Source organism: Neopelma chrysocephalum, unplaced genomic scaffold (genome assembly GCF_003984885.1).
Source record: "Neopelma chrysocephalum unplaced genomic scaffold, ASM398488v2 Primary Assembly neopelma1_24, whole genome shotgun sequence".
Taxonomy (NCBI): domain Eukaryota; kingdom Metazoa; phylum Chordata; class Aves; order Passeriformes; family Pipridae; genus Neopelma; species Neopelma chrysocephalum.
The window spans coordinates 50,514,247-50,539,981 of NW_020897693.1; the positions used below are offsets into that span (position 1 = coordinate 50,514,247).

The 25,735-nt window shown below is 42.8% G+C and overlaps 1 protein-coding gene across 2 annotated transcripts in view; it reads right to left on the reverse strand.

The window, feature by feature from the left end:
• Positions 1 to 2,965: 2,965 nt before the first annotated feature.
• Positions 2,966 to 25,735, reverse strand: part of MTHFD1 (methylenetetrahydrofolate dehydrogenase, cyclohydrolase and formyltetrahydrofolate synthetase 1) — a 41,129-nt gene continuing 18,359 nt past the window's right edge. For both annotated transcript variants that reach the window (XM_027674159.1, XM_027674158.1), the window contains exons 9-28: positions 25,070 to 25,197; positions 24,302 to 24,399; positions 23,150 to 23,323; positions 22,520 to 22,656; positions 22,184 to 22,230; positions 19,767 to 19,874; positions 19,592 to 19,666; positions 17,763 to 17,865; positions 16,525 to 16,601; positions 15,447 to 15,587; positions 12,489 to 12,557; positions 11,822 to 11,933; positions 11,488 to 11,627; positions 11,009 to 11,050; positions 9,884 to 9,984; positions 9,340 to 9,517; positions 8,992 to 9,099; positions 8,141 to 8,293; positions 4,080 to 4,188; positions 2,966 to 3,904 (exon numbers count right to left, since the gene is read on the reverse strand). In XM_027674159.1, the coding sequence (XP_027529960.1) occupies positions 4,099 to 4,188; positions 8,141 to 8,293; positions 8,992 to 9,099; positions 9,340 to 9,517; positions 9,884 to 9,984; positions 11,009 to 11,050; positions 11,488 to 11,627; positions 11,822 to 11,933; positions 12,489 to 12,557; positions 15,447 to 15,587; positions 16,525 to 16,601; positions 17,763 to 17,865; positions 19,592 to 19,666; positions 19,767 to 19,874; positions 22,184 to 22,230; positions 22,520 to 22,656; positions 23,150 to 23,323; positions 24,302 to 24,399; positions 25,070 to 25,197 (2,081 nt within the window). In that variant the 3' untranslated portion in view covers positions 2,966 to 3,904; positions 4,080 to 4,098. The remainder of the gene's footprint in view (positions 3,905 to 4,079; positions 4,189 to 8,140; positions 8,294 to 8,991; positions 9,100 to 9,339; positions 9,518 to 9,883; positions 9,985 to 11,008; positions 11,051 to 11,487; positions 11,628 to 11,821; positions 11,934 to 12,488; positions 12,558 to 15,446; positions 15,588 to 16,524; positions 16,602 to 17,762; positions 17,866 to 19,591; positions 19,667 to 19,766; positions 19,875 to 22,183; positions 22,231 to 22,519; positions 22,657 to 23,149; positions 23,324 to 24,301; positions 24,400 to 25,069; positions 25,198 to 25,735) is intronic.

Below are 25,735 nucleotides of genomic sequence, written 5' to 3' on the forward strand. Positions count from 1 at the left end.
CCCTAATCCCAGTCCCCTTCCGCCTATGGGAGAGCATCTCTCCCTGTTCGCTGATCAGCGTCCCTTCCTTGTGAGCGTCCCTCCCTGTAGCAGGATAGCACCGCTCTTCTGGCGGGCGGCATCCTTCCCTCCCGGAAAGGCAGCATCCCTCCTTGTGAGGCAGGATCCCTCTCCCGCTGGCAGAGTAACCTTTCGTCCCCTCCCAGGCTGCGCACAGCGGCAGCAGACACGAAAACCACGAATACAACTCGAGGCAAAGGTCCTCCTAGGAATCGAGCTGTGGTTTGTAGATCCCAATGACAGCACGATGCACGGGAAGGGAGACGGGTGTACACCCCGCAGGGAGGAGGGACCACTGGCGTTTGCCTGGCGGTGTGGGAACGAGGGCAGGGGGTCTTGCTCTTGGCAGCTGTTTTTCGGGTCCCACCTGAAACCTGCACAGCTTTTAGCACGCCCTGCTGGGGGTGCTGCAGGAGCTACACCTTCGGAGGTGGAGGTAAGGACAGCCAGCTCTTGGCTTTAAACTAATCCCTGCCCAGAATACCAGAGAAAGTGCCTCTTTCATATGAGCTTTTTTTCTGTCCAAAGCAGCTGAGATCTGACTTTAAAAAAATCATGTCTCCAGCTGTTATGATTGATGGGAGAGCCTCTGGAGAAAGGACTACCAAGTACAGCTGATGAACTACAGGAAACTATAGTTGAGATGCCTGAACGTCCCCATTCATCTCCACGGGGAGCTGACTGACGCCCACAGAGGTTTTGCAGACATTAACTGCTTCACAGCGTGTTTGCACATAAGCAACTGGGCAAAGCAGCACTTTGAACCTGCAAGTGGCTTCCAGTGTAGGCCAGGCTTAGAAAAATACACATGGCCTCCCCCTTCTTTGGCTTCTTCACGGGAAAAAAGGCACAAAATGGGTTCGATGGGCTGAAATGTCAGCCAGGAGGGCAGAAAAATGCATTAAGCATCATGAGGAATTGCCTTTTTAAAAGCTCCCCTGTGAGATGTGTTTGCTTGCATTCACTCAGGATAATAAACTTCATTTGGAAACAGCTTCTCCCCCCGCGTGGGTGGTGGGTTCTAATTACAATCCACTTCTGCATTAAAGCCAAGCGAGGCCCCTCAGCGTGAGGAGCTTTTCCCTCCTTGCAGTCGGAGGCAGGAGGGAGGGGAGGATGCAGCAGGAAGGAGGGTGGATAACGTGAGGATGGGGAATGTGTGCACTGCCTCAGGGGTGGTGTGATGGAGGCAAGCTCCCATCAACTCCATTTGGGAACACTTCGCCTGGAATTCAATTATTCCTGATGCTCCAGGGGCAGATGGTGACACCACAGGCTGTGGTCCAAGGGAAATAAATAAAAGGGTCTGCAGCAAGCCTGGGATCTGGTCAGAAAAAGTTCCTGGCCCAGCTGGATCCAGTTTTCTTCCTGGGCCTACACTCAAGTGCTGGTGACGTGCAACAAGCCAACCAAGCAACAGTCTCCCCTTTTGCCCCTTGCACTACTCCAGAAAATAAATCTGTGTTATTTCTTACATGACATGATGCAGGACTCTCATTACAGCACAGCTCGGGGGACGGATGGTCATAACACCAACTAAGGGCTCTGGGCCCACAAATAGTCCACAGAGAACAAATTTGTACATAATTAGTTTTTTCTCTAGGCAACAGGAGGAGAAGACAACCTTCCAGTACTTAGTTAGAAAAAATTAAGTGTCCTCTGTGTCTTATTTGAAAGGACAAGACCTAGCTGGCATGCTTAGCTGCAAAGGAGAGAGTTAAAAAAACAACCTATTTATGTATCAACTCTGCAAGACCAAGACTCGGGAGAGGAGAGATCACATCCCAAGGGGTTGAAAGTGCAGGTTAGAAAACATTCCCCTCTGGAAATGCTCAGGGCGATTTTTTGGTCCTCGGGGCTATTTTTTGGCCCTCATGCCTTGTTGCCACCAGTCCTGCTGTGCGTAGCCAACCCTCAAACAGCTCCTGCCTGATCTGGGGCTGTGCCTCACTGCAGGAGGTGGACTAGCAACCTCTTGAACCATCTCTCTCAAGCACATGGCTGTGATCTCATGCTAAACTAAAATGAGGCTAATCTTAGCATAAATTTGCACTTATCCCATCTTTCATAAGCATAAAATGAAGGTGGAACACAGAGCACTTGCAGAAAAGCAGTGTAGCAGGGAAGATTAAATGTAGGAACTGACAGCAGACTTGGCAGCATCCACTCTGGCAACCTGCTTGGAAGGGAAGGCTCGGCCGAGGAGCTGCAGGTGAAGAGGCCCCATCACCCAGGCAGGGGGCTGGGGCAGCCATGGGGGAACAACCCTTCCAACCCCCTGCAAGGGCCCTGAGCGTGCTCTGCAGACCTGGCTGCCAATAAATCCTCAGCTGAACACCATCAAAAGGAAGATTTTAGAAGGCTGTGAATGCATCTCAAATGGTGTTACGACTATTTAAACTGTTCTGTCTGCCTGTATCACAACCAGGTAACTTTTATATAATTATTCTCTCCTCCTGAATAACTGAAGAGATATAATCTCTCTCTCCATATACACACACACACACACACACACAAAATATCTGTGTACTACAGATGCTCCCCTGCATTGGTGCACACCTACATCCTGATCCTCCCAGTTCTCACCAAAATCACAATGTTTTTAGATTCAGTTCTGATACAAGCGGATGGACCTCAAAAGTTTTAATTCAGATATTCTGCAGTCAGCTGCAAGCACATCAAATTCACCAAATAATTCAGGTAGTTTATTTCCTACAGATGACATACATCATCTAGGGAAGGAAACCAGATTGAATGCACATACACCCCCTGGTGCATTGCAGGCAACTTATTACTGCAATAATCACTCCTACTTGTCAATACAAGGATTGCTGCTTCTGTGCAGTTAATCACAGAAATAAGTTCTAATTCAGTAATCTCAATGCATACATTAAAACCCAAAAAGTTGAAGTATTTGCCAGTTTATTCGTATTAGTTTAAAAAAAATTGGCAGCAACACTATCTTCATGTTACAAAATGATTTTTGGCCTGTAGACAAAACCTGCTACCACTCACTTGATCATTATTTGCGTTGTCTCTCTTCACCAAAAAGGTACCTTTGGAAACAAGGCTTGTCAGTGGTGTAACTGCGCTTATTGTTGAATATAAAATGAGGCAAAAGACACAGTTGGTACAGCCACAGTTACGGGCCAGAGATCCGGTCCCTTCACATGTGATATCCAGAGGTTTCATTCCATTAGCAGTAAAATACAGTAGTCACAGCAGGGCTTTCTAACAGGGAAAGACGTGGCTCAGGTGCCTGCAGGAATGATTCATAGCAGGAGCCAGGGCAGGCACTTCTGGAGAGAGATGAGGAGCAAAGGGGATTCCTCCCTGCTCCCTCTTTTAAATGACATTGGCGCAGTTTCAGAGCAGAGCCATTTCCCCCACAGTGCGAGAAGTGGAACAGAGAACTCAGGATGGCAAGTGGGAAACGGCAGCGTACAAGACTTTCAAAGATAATATATGCTACAAAACCCCTATGGTTAAGACAATTAAGTCCCAAGACTGTTTCAAAGAGCTCCAGCTTCAAGATTTTTAATTATTAAAATCATGTCACTGAATCAAAAGAGGTCACTAAACCCAAGCTTCTGTATTCTGCTTCAGCTACAATTTAGAAGCGGGAGGTCTGTAGAGGAAGTATGGTTTATATGCTCAGTGTGGACCAGCTTGGAATGCAGCAGTACAAAAATTATTACAGATTAAAAGTTAGTGGTCGATTCTTCAGCACTCCTCCTTCCAGTCAGTTGTTTCAGTACATTCTCAGTCATATCTTGTTCTGACTTAAAAAAAAGATCAGGGCACGAGTTCCATTTACATGATTCATCAGGTGTTCTTCTGGGAGCTAAAAACAAAAATAAATTTAATTACTATTATATACTACTGCAGGCAACTTTCAGGCTGAATTATAATCAAATGTCATTTGGAGACATATGGCATAATATGGGATTGGCTCAACTCCATTATCTCAAGATGAGAAATAAAGCCCAAATATTGAAAGCCTTCAAGAAGGCACCTACCTTTGGTTAGTTATTCCTTTCAGAAGAGCCCATTTACTCCTCCTGACACTGGGTCCAAGTCTATATCATAGAAACAGGGTCTTGTAGGAAGTCCTGGCATAGTGCTCATCTGGACAAGAGGAGAGAGAATGTTTAAATGGCAGCAGCATCATTTTGTGCAAAAGATACTGAAGACTATGATGGCAACAGCCTTGCACATGAACAGATCAGCAGGATGCTGGTCATGGACCCTTTTGAAGCACATTGTGAGAACCAGGAACTCCTGGATGAGTAGACAGATCTGAGGTTTTTCCTTTTTATGATGAGGATTCAGTTTGGTTTCTGTAGCTGCCAGTGACTGAGCCCAAGATTTGGCAAAGTACTTTGATAACCAGCTGACCAGGTCACCGTTAGAGGAGTGTTCATGGACTTTGCTGTGGTGAGATAATTACTTGTGGCAGTTTTCTGGGTACCAAAGTGAGGATACATGTTTTAATACAACTTTGCCGACTGTAAAGTCTGACTTTGATTACAACTCTTAAAGAGTCTAGAACTAGAAGTGTTAAATAATTAGGAATAATTACTGTTGAGAGTTGAATCAGTTTGGGGTTTGTTTTGTTTTTTCTAAACTGGGATAAAGCTTAGGAAGAGATGAAGAGGTCCGTTCTCCTGACTGGAACATTTTCAGGAGGGCTGTGCAGTGGCAGAGCCCACAGAGCAGCCACCAGCACTAGGCCTGCCTCAGGCCAGTCCTCTCCGCTTGTGCCACCACCAAGCACCCAGTTTCAGGGATGCAGAATGCAAAGCTAGCAGGAACTACACTTGGCCTGATTTATTCACGCAGCTGAGAACATTTCCCCTTCCCTAACTCAGCATTTAGCCCAGCAGCACACACAGGCTAGACATGGATGCTCTACAAAAGTGGACAACTTGTGCCCATGTTTGGTAGTTTGTGTCAGTGATCATTAACTGCTGTAATAAAAAAGGGAGACCTTGAAAGGTCTCATTTTCTATCTGCATCACCCAGCCTCAGCTTTCACAGTCAGTATTGTTATGCCTGTCTCCATTAGATTAAAGATCTCTTTGGCAACCTGGTATTTTCTCCCTGAGCAAGTATTTTGCACGCTAATCAAATTACCTCCCCATCTTCCTTTTGATCATAAGCTAAGCAGCAAGGAGGCAAAGCTCTGCTTGTGAGGCTTTTTCTGCTGTTCTCAAAACTGTCTGGGGAGCTTTTGGAGTTCCAGCCCATTTTCCTATGCTGTTGACAAGTGCTAACTCCAGTCCCACAGGTCCAGCACCACTGCAGGTCTTTCACGGTTTATGCAGAGGCAAAACTCACTTCAGGTCTCCTCTTTCTAATGAATTCTACTGCTGCACCAGCTTTCTGTCAGAGCCACTGCCTTCCCAGATAGAGACTAGGGGGACCACGGAGAGGACCCTCAGTCCTCATTTTTGTGCTTAGCTGTATGAATATTTTGCCCTCAAGAACCTCTCAGGAAGGTGTTAAGAGGTTCAAAGTGCCCGGAGGGGTTTTCCTGCTCTCACCTGCCAGTCTCTGGTCATGCAGAGCAAGAAATTTCCTATTTATTTATGTATCACTGAAGAGTCATGGAGCTTTGCAGTTCTCCACCTCCAGACTCAGAGGGCCACAGCAGGAGCTGAGAGAGTGACATTCAACAGAGTAGGAGGTGCTGTAGATGTGCCTGACTTTGCCATTTCTTGCACTTTCTATTTTGAAATGAACAGTCAATTTTTCCTCCTTTCTTTTCATCCACAGTGGCTACTCTGCTACCTATTACTTAAAGGCAGTCTGCTTAAACCCCAGATTTTCATGCAGTACAGAGTAATTTCCATCCAGGCTACTAATTTTCTGTACAAGTATCTACAATGCTTAATGCACTCAGTTATTTTCAAAGCTGTACTAATGAACTTCTCCTCTATTATCCTCATCCCCTTTAATACCACATGTACTCAAAAAGAATTCACACTATTTACTTACATGAAAAATTAGCCCACATGATTATCATCAAACCCCTTGCAAGATTGCAAATAAAACTAATACCAACTAAACATGTATTATTTATTGCTCTTGTGTAACTTACAAAAAAATTGCTGTTTAGAAACTAAAAATATAGTTGAACAGAGGATTTGACTTCAATTCAGCAGCAGCACCAGAAAAAAAGCCCAACAAATCTGAGTCCAATGATTTATTTCATTTTCACTTCAAATCTAGATAACCTTTGAAATTATATTTACTGTAAAATCTCAGAGTATTTCATTGAAGGACAATAGTTTCAACTCTGAGCCAGAAAGGGAAAAACCAAAAACTCAGAACTTGGGAAAAAAATAAAATGTGACATCCTTTGTGATGACTTCAGATAACAAGAGTATGCACACACTGGTGATTAATTTCACCTCATATTTACCCCAAAAGCTTCTGCACAGAGCCACATATTTGTTGCATTTTCAGCTCTCAGTTCAATGGTTGCTGCCAAAAATTTATTCTGAGGCTAACACATCCCCTGCTGAATGGGTTTAAAATAGTGATCTGATTCAAAATGCTCTGGATTGCTTCTCAAGAGGACATCCATTCCCTGGGTTTGTAGACACCACAGAAGAGTGATCATATTCCTAACCAGAAGACCTACTGTTAACTCTAGCAGAATTAACACCATGATTTACCACATAGCCAAGTAAACATTAGGAAACTGGGAAAGGAGCAGAAAGGAAAAAGTCCAACTCCACAGAAACTGAAGACACCAGAAAAAGAGCCAAAATGTTTGGTTTAATGTCTGAAAACATCTTTCTCTTGTGTAGCTCATTAATGCAGTCTACCCTTTCCTTCTCCAATGCTTATGCAATAAATAATAAAAATAAATCATTGTTTGGATTAAATCTTGGCTTGCAAAAAATGCCATTTATAACAGTAAAAGGCATGTTATCTTCCATTCTATCCCAAAACACATATTAGTCTTTAGAATATGGACGAGCCAGACTTCCATCAGGATGAGGTTATTGTATTTATGCTGGGTAATCTGGAAACCCTTACCTACCATTATTAAGGAATTAAAAGAAAAGGTACCCAATATTTGGCTCTAGCAAGCATTTGAAGGAAGAATGGCTCCAACTCTTAAATCAGCAAATTTCATCATCTGAGTCATGCACCCCTAATGCTTTTGAAAGTCTATTATAATAAATATGTTGCCATTAGGACTTCAGAAAAAGCTTCAGGCCCAAAAAACAAGAAAAAGGCAGAGCTGTTTGCTCCAACTGCCTCATCCCCTAAAATACTCTCATTAGTTACTTAACATCTGCCCAGAAGAGATTCCCCAGGTAAGATTTCCAGCAGATCCTTTTATCCTAATGTTTTTGTCTATGGATGCAAACCTGAACTTGAGTTCATTTTGCAGGTGGCTCCTCTTTCTGCTATATCAAAGCTGTTCCAGGATCCTGTTTCCATTGTTGCTACTGTCTCCCCTCTCAGCTGACATTATGCCAATCACGTCAAAGAACAGAAACTAAAAACTCAAGGGCACAGTGAAATGAATTGTTGGAATTGATGTTGAACAGCAAACAGATGGTCAGCAAAACCATGAGAACCAAATGGGAGGGGAGCCTGATAAATGATTAATAGCACAGGTCAGCTTCTCTTTGGAGGTGTCTCATCCAAAGCTGTTTGCTTTGAAAGCTTTGGAGGAGTTGCCTTGTTCTACCCTGATCCACAGGTGCACGCAGAGCTCACCTGCAGTACTGCAAAGTGCTTTCATCAGGATTGCAAAGTCCAATGGCAATCAGGTGGGCCAAGGATTTTTTCCATGCCCTCTGCCAGATGATGTTCCTAGAATTCACTAACTACAGAGTTCACTCTCTTCTCAAAATCTATGAAGAGAGAGATGTGGGACCTGAGGGATACACCAGGGGAAAAAACTTAAGGCATCTAATACACTGGACTGCTAAAACACACCAACTATAAGGGACAAGGACTCTCCTAATTTAAGGTTCTTAAGAGTAACTGATTACTGGAATGCACATCAAGTTTTTTCCCCTCACCCCAGTTGAGGGTTCATCCTATCACATACCGTTCCCACTAGTGGATACAGGAATCCAGCTCCAACACTGGCCCGAATGTCTCGGATCGGCAGAACAAAACCCGTAGGTGCTCCTTTTTGTTCAGGGTCATGAGACAATGATAAGTGAGTTTTAGCCATGCAGATTGGCAGGTTTCCAAATCCCTGGGAAAAGAGAGAGAAAAGAAGAGAAATTAGTGGAAAAAAACAGTAACTTTTCCTGTACCCAAATGTAATTGCTCTATTCTGCCATTCTCTGCAGATGTCAGACATTTTATCAGGACATTTCACTCCTCACCAACTGCTTCACCCACAGCCTGTCAGATCCACTGACCATTCTGCATTCCCATTCCTTCTCTTTCAAACTCTCTGTCCCCCACTAAGTACTAAAGAAAGAACCACCATGGCCCCCAGCATATCCAGTGAGAAAAACACTATAGAAGTGTTAGATATAAAACCATGATAGCCAACATACTTTCTACTCTCTTCCCAAAACATTAAACAGCTCAGAGTTAAGGTTTTGTTCAGCTGAGGTCAGTTAATTAGAAATGTTTGGTCAATATAATTGCAGGTCATGAGGAAGTGGCAATTACACTCCTGTGGGGTTTTGATAGGCTTGTAAAGGAATATACAAGAAGCATGAAAGCAAGAAACTATATAAGGCAGTAGTAAATGAACTGCAAAAGCAAAATTATTTGAGCATCCTGTAACCAGCAAATGGCCAGTTCACACACTGTCTTCTCTTCACAGACCTTCAACAATGCAGAAGCAGGTAAAACCACAAGGATGTCATGCTAGAGAAGAGTAAAAGCAACATAGCAACCAGAAAGCACCACTGCTATCAGATGATGTGGAAAACTCACTTGCTTAGTGTAGATGGCGACTTTCTCCTGTGCTTCTGGAAGTAGCTCAATGTCTCTTGCCCCATAGACCTGCTGGGCAATAAGCCTGATCTTATCTACAATAGGGAGCTAGGAAAAAAAAAATACAGGCAAGTCAGTGTGGCCAAACTACAAAGACCTGCAGCATCACAGCAGCTTCACACCCCTTGTATGTATTGTGCAGTGCCCAACTGCAGATGTCAGACTTTATCCCACTTGCTGTAGAACAAAGCTATACAGTAATTTGAGGGTTTTCAAAACAGGTTTCAATATTTCAGTGGTTAGTCAACACAACAAGAACTAACTCTCTGTAATACTGCAAGTTCCTACCTCCATGTTATAGAGGAGCCTGAAGTTGCTGGGTGCCTGGGATGCTCTCTGAACAGCTCGGGCCAGTGCCAGCGCTCCTTTCCCTCCCTCTGCCCAGTGAGTGCACTCTACAGCATCAAATGCTCCTGCCTCCTTTGCCTTCTGTACTACAAGGGCCAGTTCAGCCTTTGTATCCGTCCTGTAAGGAGAAAAATCTGCATGTTTGTACCAGAATGCACACACAGTAAATTAACTGTTTGTTCCTGACAAGATCCAAAACCCATCCAAAGAAATCACAGAACCCTGCCATCAGGCAGCTGCTCATGGGCTATCCGGGGTGTAAGTGATGGTAGATACTAGCCATAAAATCCTAGGCTAATTCAAAGTAAAGGAATACATTTGAAATGACTAAGCAGAGCTCCCCCACTTATTCAGCATCTTCCAACAATGCAAGATGCTGCAAACAATACATCAACAGAACTGAAAACAGGAGTTTGTGCCAAACAACATACAAAATGCCACAATTTTATACCCATGCCTCACTTCCAAGTCCCAGCTCACTTACTTGAAAGCATTGACAGCCACAACTACTGGGACACCAAACAGCCGTGCATTTTGGATTTGCTTGTTTAGATTACTGCAGCCATTTGCCAACAGTTGAAGGTTCTGTAAAGAAGACAGCAAGCAGGAAGTGTGTTTTATCAGGGGCAGTGGAACTTTTATTCCAAATCCACTACATCCACAGCTAATGGTAAAAATGTCAAAACAGGAATGAAACCACAAAGGCAAATACCCAGTGGTGCTTTCTGAACAGTCCAGACCACTGTATGCTGCTGATAGAGACAGGAAAAAGAATTACTACTACTAATAATCACTGGTTTCAGCTGTCAAGCCAAGGTAAGAGAAACCACTTTTTGTTATTCTTAGTAAGTTAATACCTGTTCCCATTAACTCCCCACAGTAAAGCCTCAGTCTCCTCTCTGACACATTCCTCCTTATGTATTAAATATCACCAGCAGTGAATTTCATTACACCCTTTTGAAGTCTGTGGCAACAGCTTTCAGTTTACATGTATTTACATTTTGCAGCATCAGAGACTATTCCTGGAAATTCAGACATTTCATCCCTTCCTATGCAAAGAATAATCCAAGCAGAACCTCCACAAGTAAAAAAGCTGCAGCAATGTAAAGAGAGCCAGACCAATTATCCAAGTGTACACAACCAATAAAAGCACAAAGACAGAAGCTGAGACTTTAGTTCACTTTCCTCTCTTGCTTGCAAAGGTGGGGGGGATAAAATCAAAAACTACAGAACATAATTAGAGAGGTACTCTGAATATTTTCAGACAATGTTTCAGCCAAGCAATTATTCCATATTGAGAAGGCTGGGGACACAAGGCTGGGGACACAGAGTAGATATTACTATGAAAAATGGAGCACACAGACAATTGCATGAGTTAAGGAGAAACAAAAAGACTCTGAACACTGGCTAGATCAAGTACAATAAATATTTGAAAGAGCAGAGCCAAAGTAACATCATTAAAAAACCCCATAACATTACAGTTTGTATGAGGAAGTATTTCCATGGCAGCTAAAGAAACGACACACTAGTAACCCAGGCATGCACTGCATGACATCTTGATGTCATGACCACAATTAGCTGGTCAACTGTCACAACACCTTGAGATTACCTCTTCTGTGTATTCCTTCGGTAAAGGTACCCCAGCAGTGACCTGGGGGAAAAAAGGAAAAAAAAAATGGAGTCCCGTAAGTTTTTCATCCATGACACCTATCATGTCATGGATTCATATGATTGATTCATATTAAGTGGCATCAAGATACAACATTCTACTCCATGCTGATCCTTTTTTCGTAAGAAAAAAATAAATGGAAGAATAAAAGACTGCAGGATGCACTCCAGATAAAATAGATGACTGACTCTGGGACTTTCACAAGTGCCCCAGCACATAGGTAAATAAAACAAGCAGGTATGAACCTGTAATAAACTGCAGTGAAGCTGCTGACAAGCAACAGAAACACATTGATTCCTTTTACAACTTGAATCTCAAGACAATTTCAAGTGGATCAAACTCTACGGGGCTTTAAGTGACTGGATCAGAACAACAGGAACGACCCCTCAGGTCTACGGAAAACCTTCCCCAGTACTTACTGCAGGCCCTCCTCCGTGCATTTTCAGAGCTCGGATAGTAGCAACCAACACCACCACGTGAGGCCGGAGACCAGAGTAGCGGCACTTAATATTAAAGAATTTCTCCATGCCTATGTCTGCACCGAATCCTGCTTCTGTAACTGGAGCAGGAAATAAAAGAAAAAAAGCTTGTGAAAGGTTGCTGGGTGGAAAAATCATGCTCTGATTACATAAATCAGAAGATTCTTCCAAGACAAAAAAAAAAGCCCTAAGATGCTCATGATAAAAAAAGGCGGATCCCTCCCTCCAAAACAAACAAATGGCAAAGAAAATACCCCACACTCCTTGCACTTACCAACAAAACCGTCTTTACCCACAAGCTTCAGTGCTATTTTGTCTGCCAACACAGAGGAATTCCCATGTGCAATATTGGCAAAAGGTCCAGCATGAACAAACACTGGTGTTCCCTAGAAAAGGGGGGATGTGGGAGAGAGAGAAAGAGAAAAATCAGAGTACAATTTCACAAATCTCCAGCATCTCAGGAGCTAAGTACTGAGGCACCTGAAGGTAAAGAAAAACATTTTTAGAAAACAGATCCTAAAGCCTTCTGATCAGACATTTGTTATCAGCAATAAGGACTACAGGGCAAACAGGATTATTATAATCTGCACAAGTGGAGGTATTAATCCGCTTAGGAAAAGGATGGTTAAATCCCAGCAACTTTGAATTTACAATCTTTGTCATTCTCCTTCATCCACACCATTTAAATCCCCCAAGCACTTCCTGACATTAAAGACAACAGAACAAAGACACAGCAAAGTTTAGTGCATTTCCTCAGGGTCATCCCACATGCCAACGGCAGAAGGAAGCCAGCCTTCCCCCCCAGCCCTGAGCCTTAGACAGGAAACCACAGTAAACCTCCAACTCTAAGCTAAGTAGGCCCACGCTGATTGTGATGAATGAAATAAACCAGTTGTTTCTTGGCTCTGAGAATGCACTTACAGCAAATCATCTGTGCTCACCTCTAGAGTCTGCATGAGGTTTGGCTTAATAGCATCTTTCATCAAGACAGCCAGAGCTCCAGTCACTCCCTAAAAGAGAAAAGGACAATCAATTTCCACGTGTAGCGAGACCTTGAGACTGTTCCTATGTTGTGTCAAGGCTCTGCTTTTGTCCTGGTGGGCTTTCAGGACCAGAACCAGCAGTTGCTCTACACAGAACAACCTCTAGTCAGGGCAAGGCAGGAGAATGACCTTTACATTCCTGTAAGAGGATCTGTGATTTCTGGTGGGGGCAGCCTCTTGGCTGTGACCTTGCTGGGCCATCCCTTTGTAGCAAAGGCATAAAGAACAATTAACTGCTGTTTCAATGCTATGGAAAGGTTAGTAAATAAGACCAGTGAGAGAGTAACTTTTCAGTACATATGGTTTACTGTAGCCCATTCAGTGGCACAAAGCAATGTTCTTGGGTTTTGAAGGCAGATTTGTCTTGGACTTTTTTCCTTCTTCTTTTTAGCAACTCAGCTCCTCAGTTCTACACACTGGCCTTAAAATGTCATAACAAGCTGCTACATCCTGCTCAAGTCTCCTGTGCAAAAATAACTTTTAAAGTGAACCTTTGCGCTCATGAGAACAACCAGGCAGACATAAAAAGCAAACACTGGAGCCCAGGTTTCCTCTGAGGTGCAGTCACGTACCCTGATGAATTCTGATTCTAGTGAAAGATTATGATTTCATCCCCATATGCTTTGAGAAGACAAAAATGAGGGTGTGGTCACTTTTGTGACTGACACAGTCCAGTGGAAATCAAACCAGCTGTTACCCAGCACTTGCATAAGTAACTAAAATTGCTGTCACGAGTCCTGAGCCAAACGTGCACAGCAGTTATGAAAACCTTGAACCATGATCTCTTTTTCTTTCCTTTCAATTTCAAGTGGATTGCAGCACTCAATTACAGGAAAGATTATTTTTTTATAAGACATTCCGTGCTTTGTTTCATTAGTTTCAATCTTGCCACATGAAAGCTTATTTAACATTTAATGGATAAGCTTTAAAATTCAGTCATCTCCAGAATAATGAAAACTACAGAGCAAGATTTCCATGGTGACATTTCAGGCCTGTGTCACTCAGCAGCACATCAAGGCATCCCATCTCTAAAAACCTGTTGTCAGTTTTCGATTCCACGCTTCTTCCCAGATTTTTTTGCACTTCCTGGTAGCACACTCATGACATTGGTTTTATCACATCAGAAGGACCCAGGCTGGTCTCTGCAATCACCACATTTCTGCTTCCTTAAGGAGTATTTCACATGGCCCTAACGACACGAGCCACTGGCTGTCATCAGTGCAAACATATAACACACAAGAAAACCTGTTGGACAGGTGTGATACCACCCTCCATTCTGCAGTTTCAATGGACAAAAAATTAAACATAGTTAGATTAAAAAAAAGAGTAAAAAAAAATTAAATCTTGAGATGAAAAACCTCTATCACTGGATTCTACAGAAAACTCAAAGCAACTCCCAACCCAATGCACCATCTGCCGTCACTGCTGATGGGCAGTAGGAGACTCCTGTTTTCCAGAAAAAGGGTTTAACTCAGGTACTTAAGGTTAAACTGGCAGCATGCTAGGTGTAGGAATTAAAATCTCAAAGCTGCCTATAGAACTTTGGCACATGCCCTCCCTCATTCCCAACAAATGTATCACACAGGGATTTACAGATAAATGGTTCCCAGCCTAGCCCTTTTCCTGCAAGGCCAGAGTCAGGCCACAAATCTGCTGTTTCTTAGCTTTATCTTGGGAGGAAGTAAAACAAAGAAACAAAAACCCTTAAAACACAAGAAAACAAAAATCCCACAGCAAGACAGCAAGAGTTGGGTAAGCCTTAGTGCTGTGTCCACCTTGCCGGAAACACAAGTCAGGATACCCACCCTCTGGATTCTTCTCTCCCACTGGAAATGTTCATTCAGAAAATGCAGCACAAACCTCATTAACACCACATCATGCAAATTTGTAACACCCTTGTCTCTTGCAAAGCAGGCTGTGAAGTATCTGCTATACAGGAGAGCTCTAAGCACTAATACTGTATCTTTATTGACCAGTCCAACAGTCCTGAGCCTGTTCTCTGTCTTGGGGCCAAATGGCGGGGCACAGTTCACACAGAGGACTCAAACCCCCTTCCCTTCTCCAAACAGGGTTGCCATTTCAAAATGTTCAATGGAAGAAGTGTCTGGGGCACAGGGCATTCCCCTGAAACCACGCTGGAGCACCATTTGGGAGAGTGCTAGTGGACATGCTCCACGAACATGCCAAGAACTGTACTGTAATTATTGTATGGGCAGCTGCAAGACAGTGCTGCAGCTTGCAACTGCTGCCTAGGATTGCTTTACACACTGGTAACAGGCATCACCAGTGCTGTGACATTTGGCGTTTCGTGCAATGGAAATAAAGGATTTATGTCCCTCACCAAAGGCTGCCTTATGGAGAACACACACTTCTTTGCAAAGGCTTTGGCTTTTACAGCATTCACAGCCTCCCAGAACAAGGTATTTCACCGTCTTGTAATTAAGTTTGCATGAGGCTTTGTTCCTGCTCAATGTTTCCCTCACTCCAGGGAGCCTGAGAAACAGGATGGCCAGCAGGATGCATTTTGAGTTCTTCCGATTCATAAACATGCTTTTTATGTGGAAGACACCACGTATTTCCCCAGTAATTCCTATGGTGCCAGCTTCAACCTGACACACAGCACATCACAGGACATCACACAGGACCCCTGTCCCTGCCCAGGTCTCACACACACTCTCTGGACAAGCTGGTAGCCACACTGAAGCAAAAAACTTCCATTAACTGCGGGGGCTGAGATTTCATCTTTGATCTTCTATAAGTTAAGATCTTTTCTGCACAGAACCATCTTTCTGCTTTTCAATCCAAAGACTTTCAGAAGCAGTAGGAAGAAGCATTTAATAACTGCATGACTCTTACAAGGTCATCTGCTGTAACTGGTTGTCCTTTTTTGCTGGAGGCTACGACCATTCTGCCCAATCGCTTTTTCATATCATCCAGCCCATCAGTCAGCGCTAGGACTGCCATGATTTCACTGCTCACAGTGATGTCAAACTGAGCCTGCAAGAGATGAATAAAGAATGTGAACTCATCGAGATTCCCCAGCTGCAATTCTTACCTCCAGTAAATTCTTTATACAAGGTCAATCATCACCATTGTAACAAAAAAAGAGAAAAAAAAAAATACAGATATACAAATATATAAGAAATCCAAAGCATTGCTCTAAGAACACAATTAATTTAATTTGACTGTTTTAAACTGGATCTTTTTTCTGCAAAATTAAGTAAAACCTATTTCTTCTCTTGATATTACGTGTCTCTCCTGGCATACACATTAGTGATTCATGTAAGAACACTTAACACTACTAAAAAATTATATTTTTGAAGGCTGAGCTTACTAACTCATCTGATTATCACTAAACAATACAGTAAATGACAAAAAATCCCAACAAAACCCCCGGATTCTATACGAAATGAAGGGTATAATTCATCTGACATAATGCAGAAACCTCCATCTTAGGGAAGTTAAGCACCCTAAGGACATTTCAAGACAATAGAAAGAGGCTTTTCTGAGCACAATTCATTTGAACTATTAATTTGACAGTTACTTAAGTAACTGTAAGGATGAGGGGAGTCACAGCCCAATTCCCTATTTTAATCTATTGATTATACAGTGAATCTAGACAAGCTAGTCTAGTTTTGGCCAGATACACCCCACTCAAAGCATCTGCAGTGGTCAAGATGAGCCATTGCCATGTGTCATCTTTAGAAAGGCCGCAGTCATCCCAGTCTGGGAAACCAATATTCATGAGAGAACAGGAAAGGAGGGAACAGACAATAAAATATGCACTGATAGCAAATTTAACTGCTTGGTTTAAAGGACTTTCTGCTTTCTCTTTAACAAGATACTGGTAAAAGATGAAAATACCCAGAGTTACAGAAACTTGCCGCAGGAACACATTTTTCAAAGTACTTATGCAAGGAAAGGGAGCAATTACCGTTCGTGAGAAGCCTTTCTCTGTTGGAGACTGTCCAATAGTGATTTTCCTAAGGAACCTGTCATTTGTATCCAGTACTGCAAGGAATGCAGAGAGATAAGATGTCACATTGCAAGTCATAAGTCACATCTATGCCCTGTGAGAAACACTCAGCCAGTTCATCCATGAAGAGAGGACAGCAGTTTGGGATACCATCCTCTCCTCAAGAGTGGCAAATGCTTCTCGACATGATTCCTCCCCAAAACTGAACAGCAACGAAGTTAAGACACCTAGAGACACATCAGACCCTGCCACTGCATCCAGAGGGAGTCTAAATCCCTTTGTGTGCACTAACCACAAGACCAAAGCTTCTCTGAAGAGCAGAGCTGTTAGTATTATTCAAATTGATTTTTCACCATCATTAGTCAGTGTGAATTCAGGAAACTACTACAGCCAAAGGGAAATAAAATTATCATTTTATAAGTTAAGTGATAAAACGGTCAGACTACCATTTAGTGAGAATTGTTTCACGTAGCTCCATTAACTCAAATTGCCTTGGAAACACAAACTATCAAACAGCGCCTTAAATTTGCTGTGTCTTACTATCTGCTTGGAATACTCTAAGTATTTTGTAAAGTATGTCTCATGAGGCAAACTACTTTAGCCTCATTACAGGTTATGAAGCAAATTTTGGATAATACATTTCACACTGTATTTTAATAAAAAGAAGAAAAAGCAATACTCTTGGAGTCTAGCTCAAGAAAAAATGTCCATTTTGAAATTTCTTTTGCTAGTGAAATATTAAATCTGCCAGACCAGAGACTGATGTCACCTTCAGGTATTTTAAAAACCTTTTAAAAATCTGTCCTTCGTTTGCTGTCAGTCCCCAACAGAGCAAGTGGGTAGATTAAAACTGAGTTTAATCCCAGATCAGAACCCTCTCCTTTCTCACAGAGCAGTCAGGTAAAAAGACTGTTGGCTACAGTTGCCAAATTCAAGTCTCTCAGTGACTGACAAATCCAGAAACACAAACTTGCACCAATTAGCAAAGCCTTAATCTTTGTGAATTCACTGCAGATTCAAACCCCTGTGTCAGACCCTTTAGAAATGGGATCCCAGCTGCAGGCATCTATCCCAGAGGCCAGCCCTGTCTTCTTTCCTATTTTTCCAGGAAACACAATTTCAGCTGTACTTGCAAATGTCTCCTTTGACACATGGTTTTGTTTCTTAACAAGTCTTTCATTTAATGTATCTTGTACCTCTTTGCCATGTTATGGTGCCTGGGTCGATGTCCAATCTCACAAATGCATTTATTTCTTCCTTTGTCAAAGCTGCGGGATCAGTTTTGTTAATGCCCAGTTTCTATGGGAAGAAAGGACAAATAAAAGAAAAAGGGTGTGGTGAAAAAATTCACATAAATGAACCTTTTACTGCAGCAATGAAGCTTTGGCAGCAGCATCTGCATATTCAGAAATAAGGAAGGGCTGCCTTTTTGATGTCCCTCCTCCCAGACCCCACAGCAATGTAAGATGATCTGCATCTGGAAGCAGAGCTTGCTGCCAGCCAGCTCGTAAAGGGCAAGGCAGACAATACAGCCCATTAGGGCAGGTTGTCACCAAGCTTTGTGCAAGGCACCTACAGAAAGAGTAAGAGAGAGCTCTGCAGCTCCTTACACGCCTTGTTCTCGTCATTAGTCTCACATGCTTACATCCATTTCTCATTAGTTTGCCTGGGGTCACTGCACACAGCCGTACGTGTTTAAAGCCACTGCTTTCAGCACGCTGGTTAAGCAGCACAAAGGAAGAATTAAACAATTCAGTCACAAGGCTGTCAGCATCCCAGAAAGCCGATCTTGAACATACTGAGAGGATGGGCAGTTTGCCAAGTTGCTTAATTGAGAGAAGAATTATCTCAAGAAGCCTGATACAAGCGCAAGCTTAGGAATGGGGAAAACGATTCAGTTGATTTATGAACGAGCAAGGTTGTTTTAATTAACACGACAGTCAAGTCGTATTTTCCCCCTGAAGAACAGCAGGGAAGAAGAAAGTCTGTTCTCTTCCTCTTCAAGCATATAATTTAGAAAAAGAAATAAACAACAATAAAGATATCATCTTTCTGGAGTATTAGCATCCTGTCACATCTTGACATTTAATAACCAGAAGAGTGGTCAGGGTAGAGTTCCCTCAGCAGTCTGTCAGGAACACCAAGCAGTATGACATAGCTTCTTGCTCAGCAGTAGAAGCAAACCACGCATTGTCTAATGGTTCAGACATTATAGCCAATTAATATAGCAGAGTTTTAGCTTGCTAAGTAGTCTGGCTATTGCTCCCAACTTCCAAATGGGTAACTGATCCAGCCTGAATACTCTGCAAACAGGCTTGTGCTTTGAATGGGCTCAGCAGGGCCCAGTCTGTGCTCCTACTTGAAGGGTTCAAGCCCAGTGCAAAACTATGCCTCTGTTAATCCTCATTTTTTCAGAAGTCAATGTGAACTAGCATGTGTCCTTAATTTCTGAGGATAAGAGGAGCTGTGGGCTGCTCAGAGACTGCCACTCAATGACAGGGCTGCTCATCTAACTGGGAATTCTTTTTTATAGAGAGGAGGTGTGGGCAACGTTTTCCTTGTTTTCTCAATCCGGATGAGACAAAAAAATTCTCTCTGTTCCCTTTCTGCTGAATTTTCTAAACTGCCTTTTTTGTCCTGCATTATCTGTATAGCTGTCACATGGGAACCATTAATCTCTAGCTGTAAATGTGTGTAAGGTAGACAAACCAATTCTAGTCCTTTCTTAAACTGCATTAAGGACACTGAATTGACACTATTAATAAAGGACACTAATCCCTTTGCCTCTTCCCACCGTGTTACTCACAGAGCATATGACAGAGTTATATCAATGATTCTTCCCCTTGGGGCTGCATCTCACTGTTTTCTGTGCTACCACTGCTACTCTGCATGCTTTATGTAAAAAATAAATGCCAGCAGAATGACCTAGTGGACAACATGAGGGTTTCTGTAACATACCTCTACTTATTTAAAAGATGAGTAAATGGACCAGAACCAGAAACCAATGAGAAACCAGTGATCTTACCTGTAGTCTTCGGATCTGAATGTCTGAGAACTTCCTAACACCATTGACAGAACCCACCAAACGGTTGTAGAGAGCCTTGCAGAATGAAACAGGTAGTTAATTAGCACTGCTGGCACACCTAGAACAGCCCGATCAAATTGGGCTGGGATCAATACATTGTAAGAAAGGGTTGTACCTGGTCAGACTGAGTCAGCTCGTGGAACATACGTGTGTCAATAGCAGCAGCGACCAGGTTGTTGGCTGCAGTGATAGCATGGATGTCACCAGTGAGGTGAAGGTTAAACTAGAGGAGATAAAACATATCAGTTACCTCATCCTGCTGCAATTTTCACTTATTTCGATTCATCGTAGACAGATGGAAAGAGAAGTATTAATAGTACTGTTAAAGTGGGTGAGGGTGGAGGGGGAGAGATTGCTCAGTGAAGTATGTGGAAGAGAGGAAAGAATTTCTCTAAAACAGAAAAATGCCTCCCCACATTTAGTCATTTCACAAACTTCTAGAACAAAGCTCCCAAATAAAAAGTTGTTTGTTTTTTCTTTTCCCCCTCCATAAGAACAGTTCTCAGAAGCTCCTTAACACTTGATAAGACTGTGGCATGGCACATCTGCATTCCTCCTCCTTCACCTTCTTCCTGACTCCCTCATTTGCAAAGCAGGCTTCACACATACATTAGCTGAACTTGCTGCTGCTCCCAGAAGGGAATCTGAGCTAAACTGGAACTAGCAACCTTGTGCAGCACTAGCAGTGGAGCTGTGGTTGCACAGAGCTCTGCATAAGGTAACCACCCAAACACAGTGTCACAGGCAGAACTTGTACTACACAGTGACACTGCTAGTAGTTTTCCTAGTTCTATCTCATTAAAAGATAGTTTGAGTGGGTTTGCCTACATGAGTTATCTGGCTGCACTGTAGCTGTGAAGCTGGTGAAAGCTCTAGATTGGATATTAAAAGAAAATTTCTCCACACAATGAGTTGTCAAGCACTGGAACAGGCTGCCCAGGGAAGCGGTGGGGTCACCATCCCTGGAAGTGTTTAAAAGACACGTGGACACAGTGCTTGGGGACATGTTTTAGTGGCGGGCTTGGCAGTGCTGGGCTAACAGTTGGACTTGATCTTAGAGAGCTTTTCCAACTTAAACAATATGATTCTGTACTGTCAAACAGTTTAGGATATACAGCTTCCATGACACACCTGCATTATGGCAGGTGAGTAAAAGGTGTGGTTAAAACAACCCTTTTCCTCTGTAGCAAAGCAGCAAAGGAGAAAGATGAAAAGGAAACATTAGAAAAGATGATATGACAGAAAACTTTACAATAGCATTTTGTTGAAGCCTTGCTACTTTTGTTGAAACCCACAGAGCTAAAACAGAGTGCAGTTAGTCACACACTGATTATAAATCCTAATTAATAAATGCTAATTGTTGTCTCATTCTGCATAAACGCAACAATAAGCTATTATTATTACCTTGGTTCTGCAGTATGAACTCAAAGTTTTTCACTTACTATTTTTTTTTCCTAGGATTAAAGCTGCATGCAGAATTATTAAATGATATATCAAGGTCATTATTGTAACTAGTGACTCCAGATACTTTAATTTTACGAGACATGCATTGATTAAAACACCCCCACAAAACTATGTGTATTTGTTCCACATAGGTCATAATTAAAGAAAGCTGTTTCAGCCAGTTTGGTTCCTAAAGTGGGGCTGTTTCCCACTGCTGCATGCAGTCAAGTATTTTGGCTTGCTTTATTAACACTCTCAAAGAGGAGGAGATTATTTTTCCTGTCACATCTATCATTGACACATGTTCTTGGCACATGACTAATTCAATATTCTGCCTCCTTTAACATTTTTATCTTTTATGGACTTGCTGCATCAATTAGAACAAACAGCCCTTTTGATCACTCCTGCTTTTCTTCCTAAAATTGCCCTGTGTCAATCTATAGTGCACAAGACAAAGGTAGAATTCTACAGGCAATTACTCTGAGAGCTGAGGGAAGCATGAGAGCATATGCTACACGTGCCTTTCAATTCCCTGCCTCCAAACTCAGAATTTTACTTGTTGCCAAGCCACACTAGAAACATGCTCCACTGCCAGGCCCCCAAAGACTGAAGTCTTGACATTGCTGATTCCCAGTTTCCCTTTTCCTAGTTCATGTTAGTGATCTAAAACATAAGAACACCAAAATAGCTCACAGAAAGAATTGGTGACCACCACAGCTGACAGAACTACTTAAAATGCTTCCAAAAGGCATTAAGCCATTACCATCTTCATTTCAGTGCTGGGAAAATGAGGCATAGGATGTACTTTGCTCAAGGGTATGCAGCAATTCAAGGTGGAGATGGAAAGGGAACAGAGGAACTGGGAATTTGTAGTTCTATGAAGTTCCTCGACCATGCAGGCACACTTCTGAAATGCCCTGAAGATGTTTGCCTGTTTTTTTAAAAAAAGGCTTTCCTAAAATCAAGCATGCAGTTCTTGAGAGTGCTACACCAGGCCATAAACTTATGGACTTTCCAAGCTATCTGACTGCAGCATCTTTTCGAAGTCTGGGAGCTGTATGTGCAATGAGGTCTTGTATAAGGAATTACCTCTTCCATGGGGACAACCTGACAGTAGCCACCACCTGCAGCTCCACCTGCAGAGAGACAACAGTCAGAATATACAATTCAAGTGTCTCCAGCCCAGAGTGCTATTATATGTGTTTACTTAATGGCTTTAAGAGGGCAGCTACCATCAAGCAGCTTAGTTCAATTCCCAGTACAGCACTTGAAGACAAAACTGAAGAACTTACCCAAACTTTTCCTTTCTTAAAATAAATGCAATTGTAACTGGGAATTATGTAAAACTCCAGTGCAGCAGAATAAAACCTCTGAATGCCATCCTTCCCCATTTAAGCCAACTGCAAGCAACAGAACAGCTCATACCTTTTATACCAAAAGTTGGCCCCTGAGAAGGCTGCCGAACACAGGCAAAGACATTCTGGTGAAGGTGAGCTCCCAAGGCTTGAACAAGGCCAACAGTGGTGGTGCTCTTCCCCTCTCCCAGGGGGGTGGGAGTTATCCTGCAGCGACAAAGCAGAAGAGACACAATTAAACCCTTGTAGTGGGTGAGACTTAAACAATAGGGACAAGGGTCATCCAGTGATTGCAACTAATGAGAATTCAAATTCTGGACTGGGTCAGACTTCAGCTAATCTTCATCAGCCATGAGGTTGGCAAGTTATCACACAACTGCTGATGACTTTCCTCTGAAACACCTTTCTAGTTCCTGCCAATGGCAGACTACTAGACGAGGAGAACTTTGACTGGGAACCAGCCTGCCCTTTATAACCCTGACCTGCAGAGCAAATCAATTAATCTCCTGGGGAGAAATGTTAAGCTACATCCCCACTGTTTGCCACAAGCTACTTCCCAAACCACTACATTTTCACCGTGTGATTTACTAAAACCCAGAGGACCCCATACAGTCATTCTACCGAAAGACAATACAACAACAGCTAATAATATTCCTTTTCATCTTGACATCAGGTAAGTCTCAGCTAAGGAAGTACCTACCCAGTAACAACAACGTATTTGCCATCTGGCTGGTTCTTCAGACGATTCAGAGCTGACAGCTGGACCTTGGCTTTGGTTTGGCCATAGGGCTCCACCTCATCAGGGAGCAGGCCAACTTCACTTGCAACTTGTTCAATGGGTTTGGGTACACAAGACTGTGAGATTTCAATATCACTTAAAGAGAGAGAGAGAGCAAGGTGACTTCTCACAAATTTCCCGCTTCTGGATGGCATAAACTACAGACACCTAATCTGTATTTCAGAAGTGAAGCTTTAACCCCTCTTAGTTAAATGAATCAATCCCACCAATATCAGCTACACTGGAATAGACACATCCTCAGACTTGCCTTTTTAAAAATAAAAGAAAGTAAAACCCAAACCAAACAACACTCACACACCCCTCAACCCTCCCCCACCCCAAGAATGCCTTTTTGTAGGCAATGTGTTATGATCCCTTGTGGTATTTTGCATATTTTCACCTGCTCCTTGGGAACTTGACACCAACAACTCCTACTTCAAGATGCTATCTTTTGCCATGTCAGATTGAAAATATCCAAAAATACAAGTGATTCCTCTGTGTTTACAGCTTCCTCATGAGGGAAAGCAGAGTGGCAGAGACTGATCTCTTCTTTTAGGTGACCAGTGACAAGAGATGGCCTGAAGTTGTGTCAGGGGAAGTTTAGGTTGGACATTAGAAAAAGGTTCTTCACCCAGAGGGTGGTTGAGCACTGGAACAGGCTCCTCAGGGAAGCGGTCACAGCACCAAGCCTGACAGAGTTCAAGAAGCATTTGGGCAACACTCTCAGGCACATGGTATGACTCTTGGGGATGTCCTGTGCAGGGCCAGGAGCTGGACTTCGATGATCCTTGTGGGTCCTTTCCAAATCTGAGCATCCCGTGATTGTTTCACTATTTGCTGAATCAATTATCTAGCAATATCATCAGGATGATCTGAGCCTACATTTTAACAAATGGCACAGCACCACTGCAGGTTAGCTCTGCTCCCTCAGGAAAGCCTCACAGTGCTTTCTCTCTACTCTCCAAACTTCAATCCCAGCCAGCCAACATATGCCCTGTACTACAAAGCACCTGGGAACAGATGTGGATACTACACTGTATAAATACTGCCAGTAGCTTCATTTGAAAGCATTACCTTGGTACAGGCATCTTTAGGTTAAGCTGGTTGTATTGGATGGCCCATTTTCCAGGCTGGAACTTCTCCAGAAAACGCTGTGCACTCTCCACTGTGCTCTGAAATGAGGATGAGGATCCATTACAGCAACCACCACTGTATGAACCATGCTGGCTAACAAAGAGATCAGAAAGGTTTGCCCCTCTCCTCTGTCTCACTTTGGGATTAAACCAAAGTACTTTCATTAAAGCACTTGTTAATAACCCAAAATGAGATTCTGCTTGTAGTTTTCTTAGAAGGAAAAAAACCCAAACCCCACTATATTTATATCTCTATTGATCTTCCAGTGTGCTGGATTTTTTGGGATGTTCTGTGCTAGGGTTTCTTAAGCAAAGCATGGTGAAAGAGGGAGCTGGCTTATACTGTTACTCTCCTTTTTATCCAGTCACCCCATGAATAGTTTTAGAATTACAGCCATTATCATTATATGACAAAAGCATTTCTCACTGTTTTGAGTGACCACACTCAAAAACCTTAAAAACCCCCCCCAAACCAACAAAAAAAAACCAACCAAAAACCTCTGTCCTAACACTTCCTTAAAGCCCATCTTTTTCCTCAGTTAACTGAATCCCAATTGTCTGGACTAGAAGTTGGAAATCCTAGATAGATCTCTGTAAGAGCAAGAAGGAAGCACCAGTTGCTTTGGTAGCGTGCTGGTGGGTCAGCAGCAACATATCCCAAAGCCAAACACGGAGGAGATGACCACAACATCACAGTCTGCCCATGTACCTGCATTAACATGGCCACAGTCATGGGCCCAACGCCACCAGGAACGGGGGTGATGTAGGAAGCTTTTTCCTTTGCTGTATTGTACGCCACATCTCCCACAACTCTTTTTCCACTGGCCTTTGTGCTGTCTGGGGATTTAAGGAGAAAGTAAATTTACACATCACATTTCACCAAAACAACAGAGGATACAGCACTAACTGAAGTTGAAGTCTTTTCCTCTGCTGGAGTAAACAAAGTAGAAGCTGAGTATCCAGGAAGCTGCTAAGTAAGATAAAAAAGCTAAAATAACATCACAAGACGAAGCTGTTACCATAGTTAACTCAGAGAGTATCAACAGCTCGTGCAACATATCCTCCCATTAAGCACCTTTTATACTCAGCCACACAGAACTCCCTTTCCTGCGGAATGCAAGTTGTTTCTTAGTGGAACGTGGCCCACAGGGCAGCCTGAAGATGACTCCAAAACAAATGCAGAGGGACCAAAGCACAGACCAAGTTTTGTATCTGTGCAGTAATAAAACATAAATGGGATGTACAACAGAGATGTCACCTGAACCATCCCCTCGCAGCTCTTGCTGTACTGCTCTGAAGGATTAGTATAGCTTACAGTGTGAAGGAGATATGAACCAATGGTCTAGAAGGAGGTGAGAGAAAAAACATGACTGAC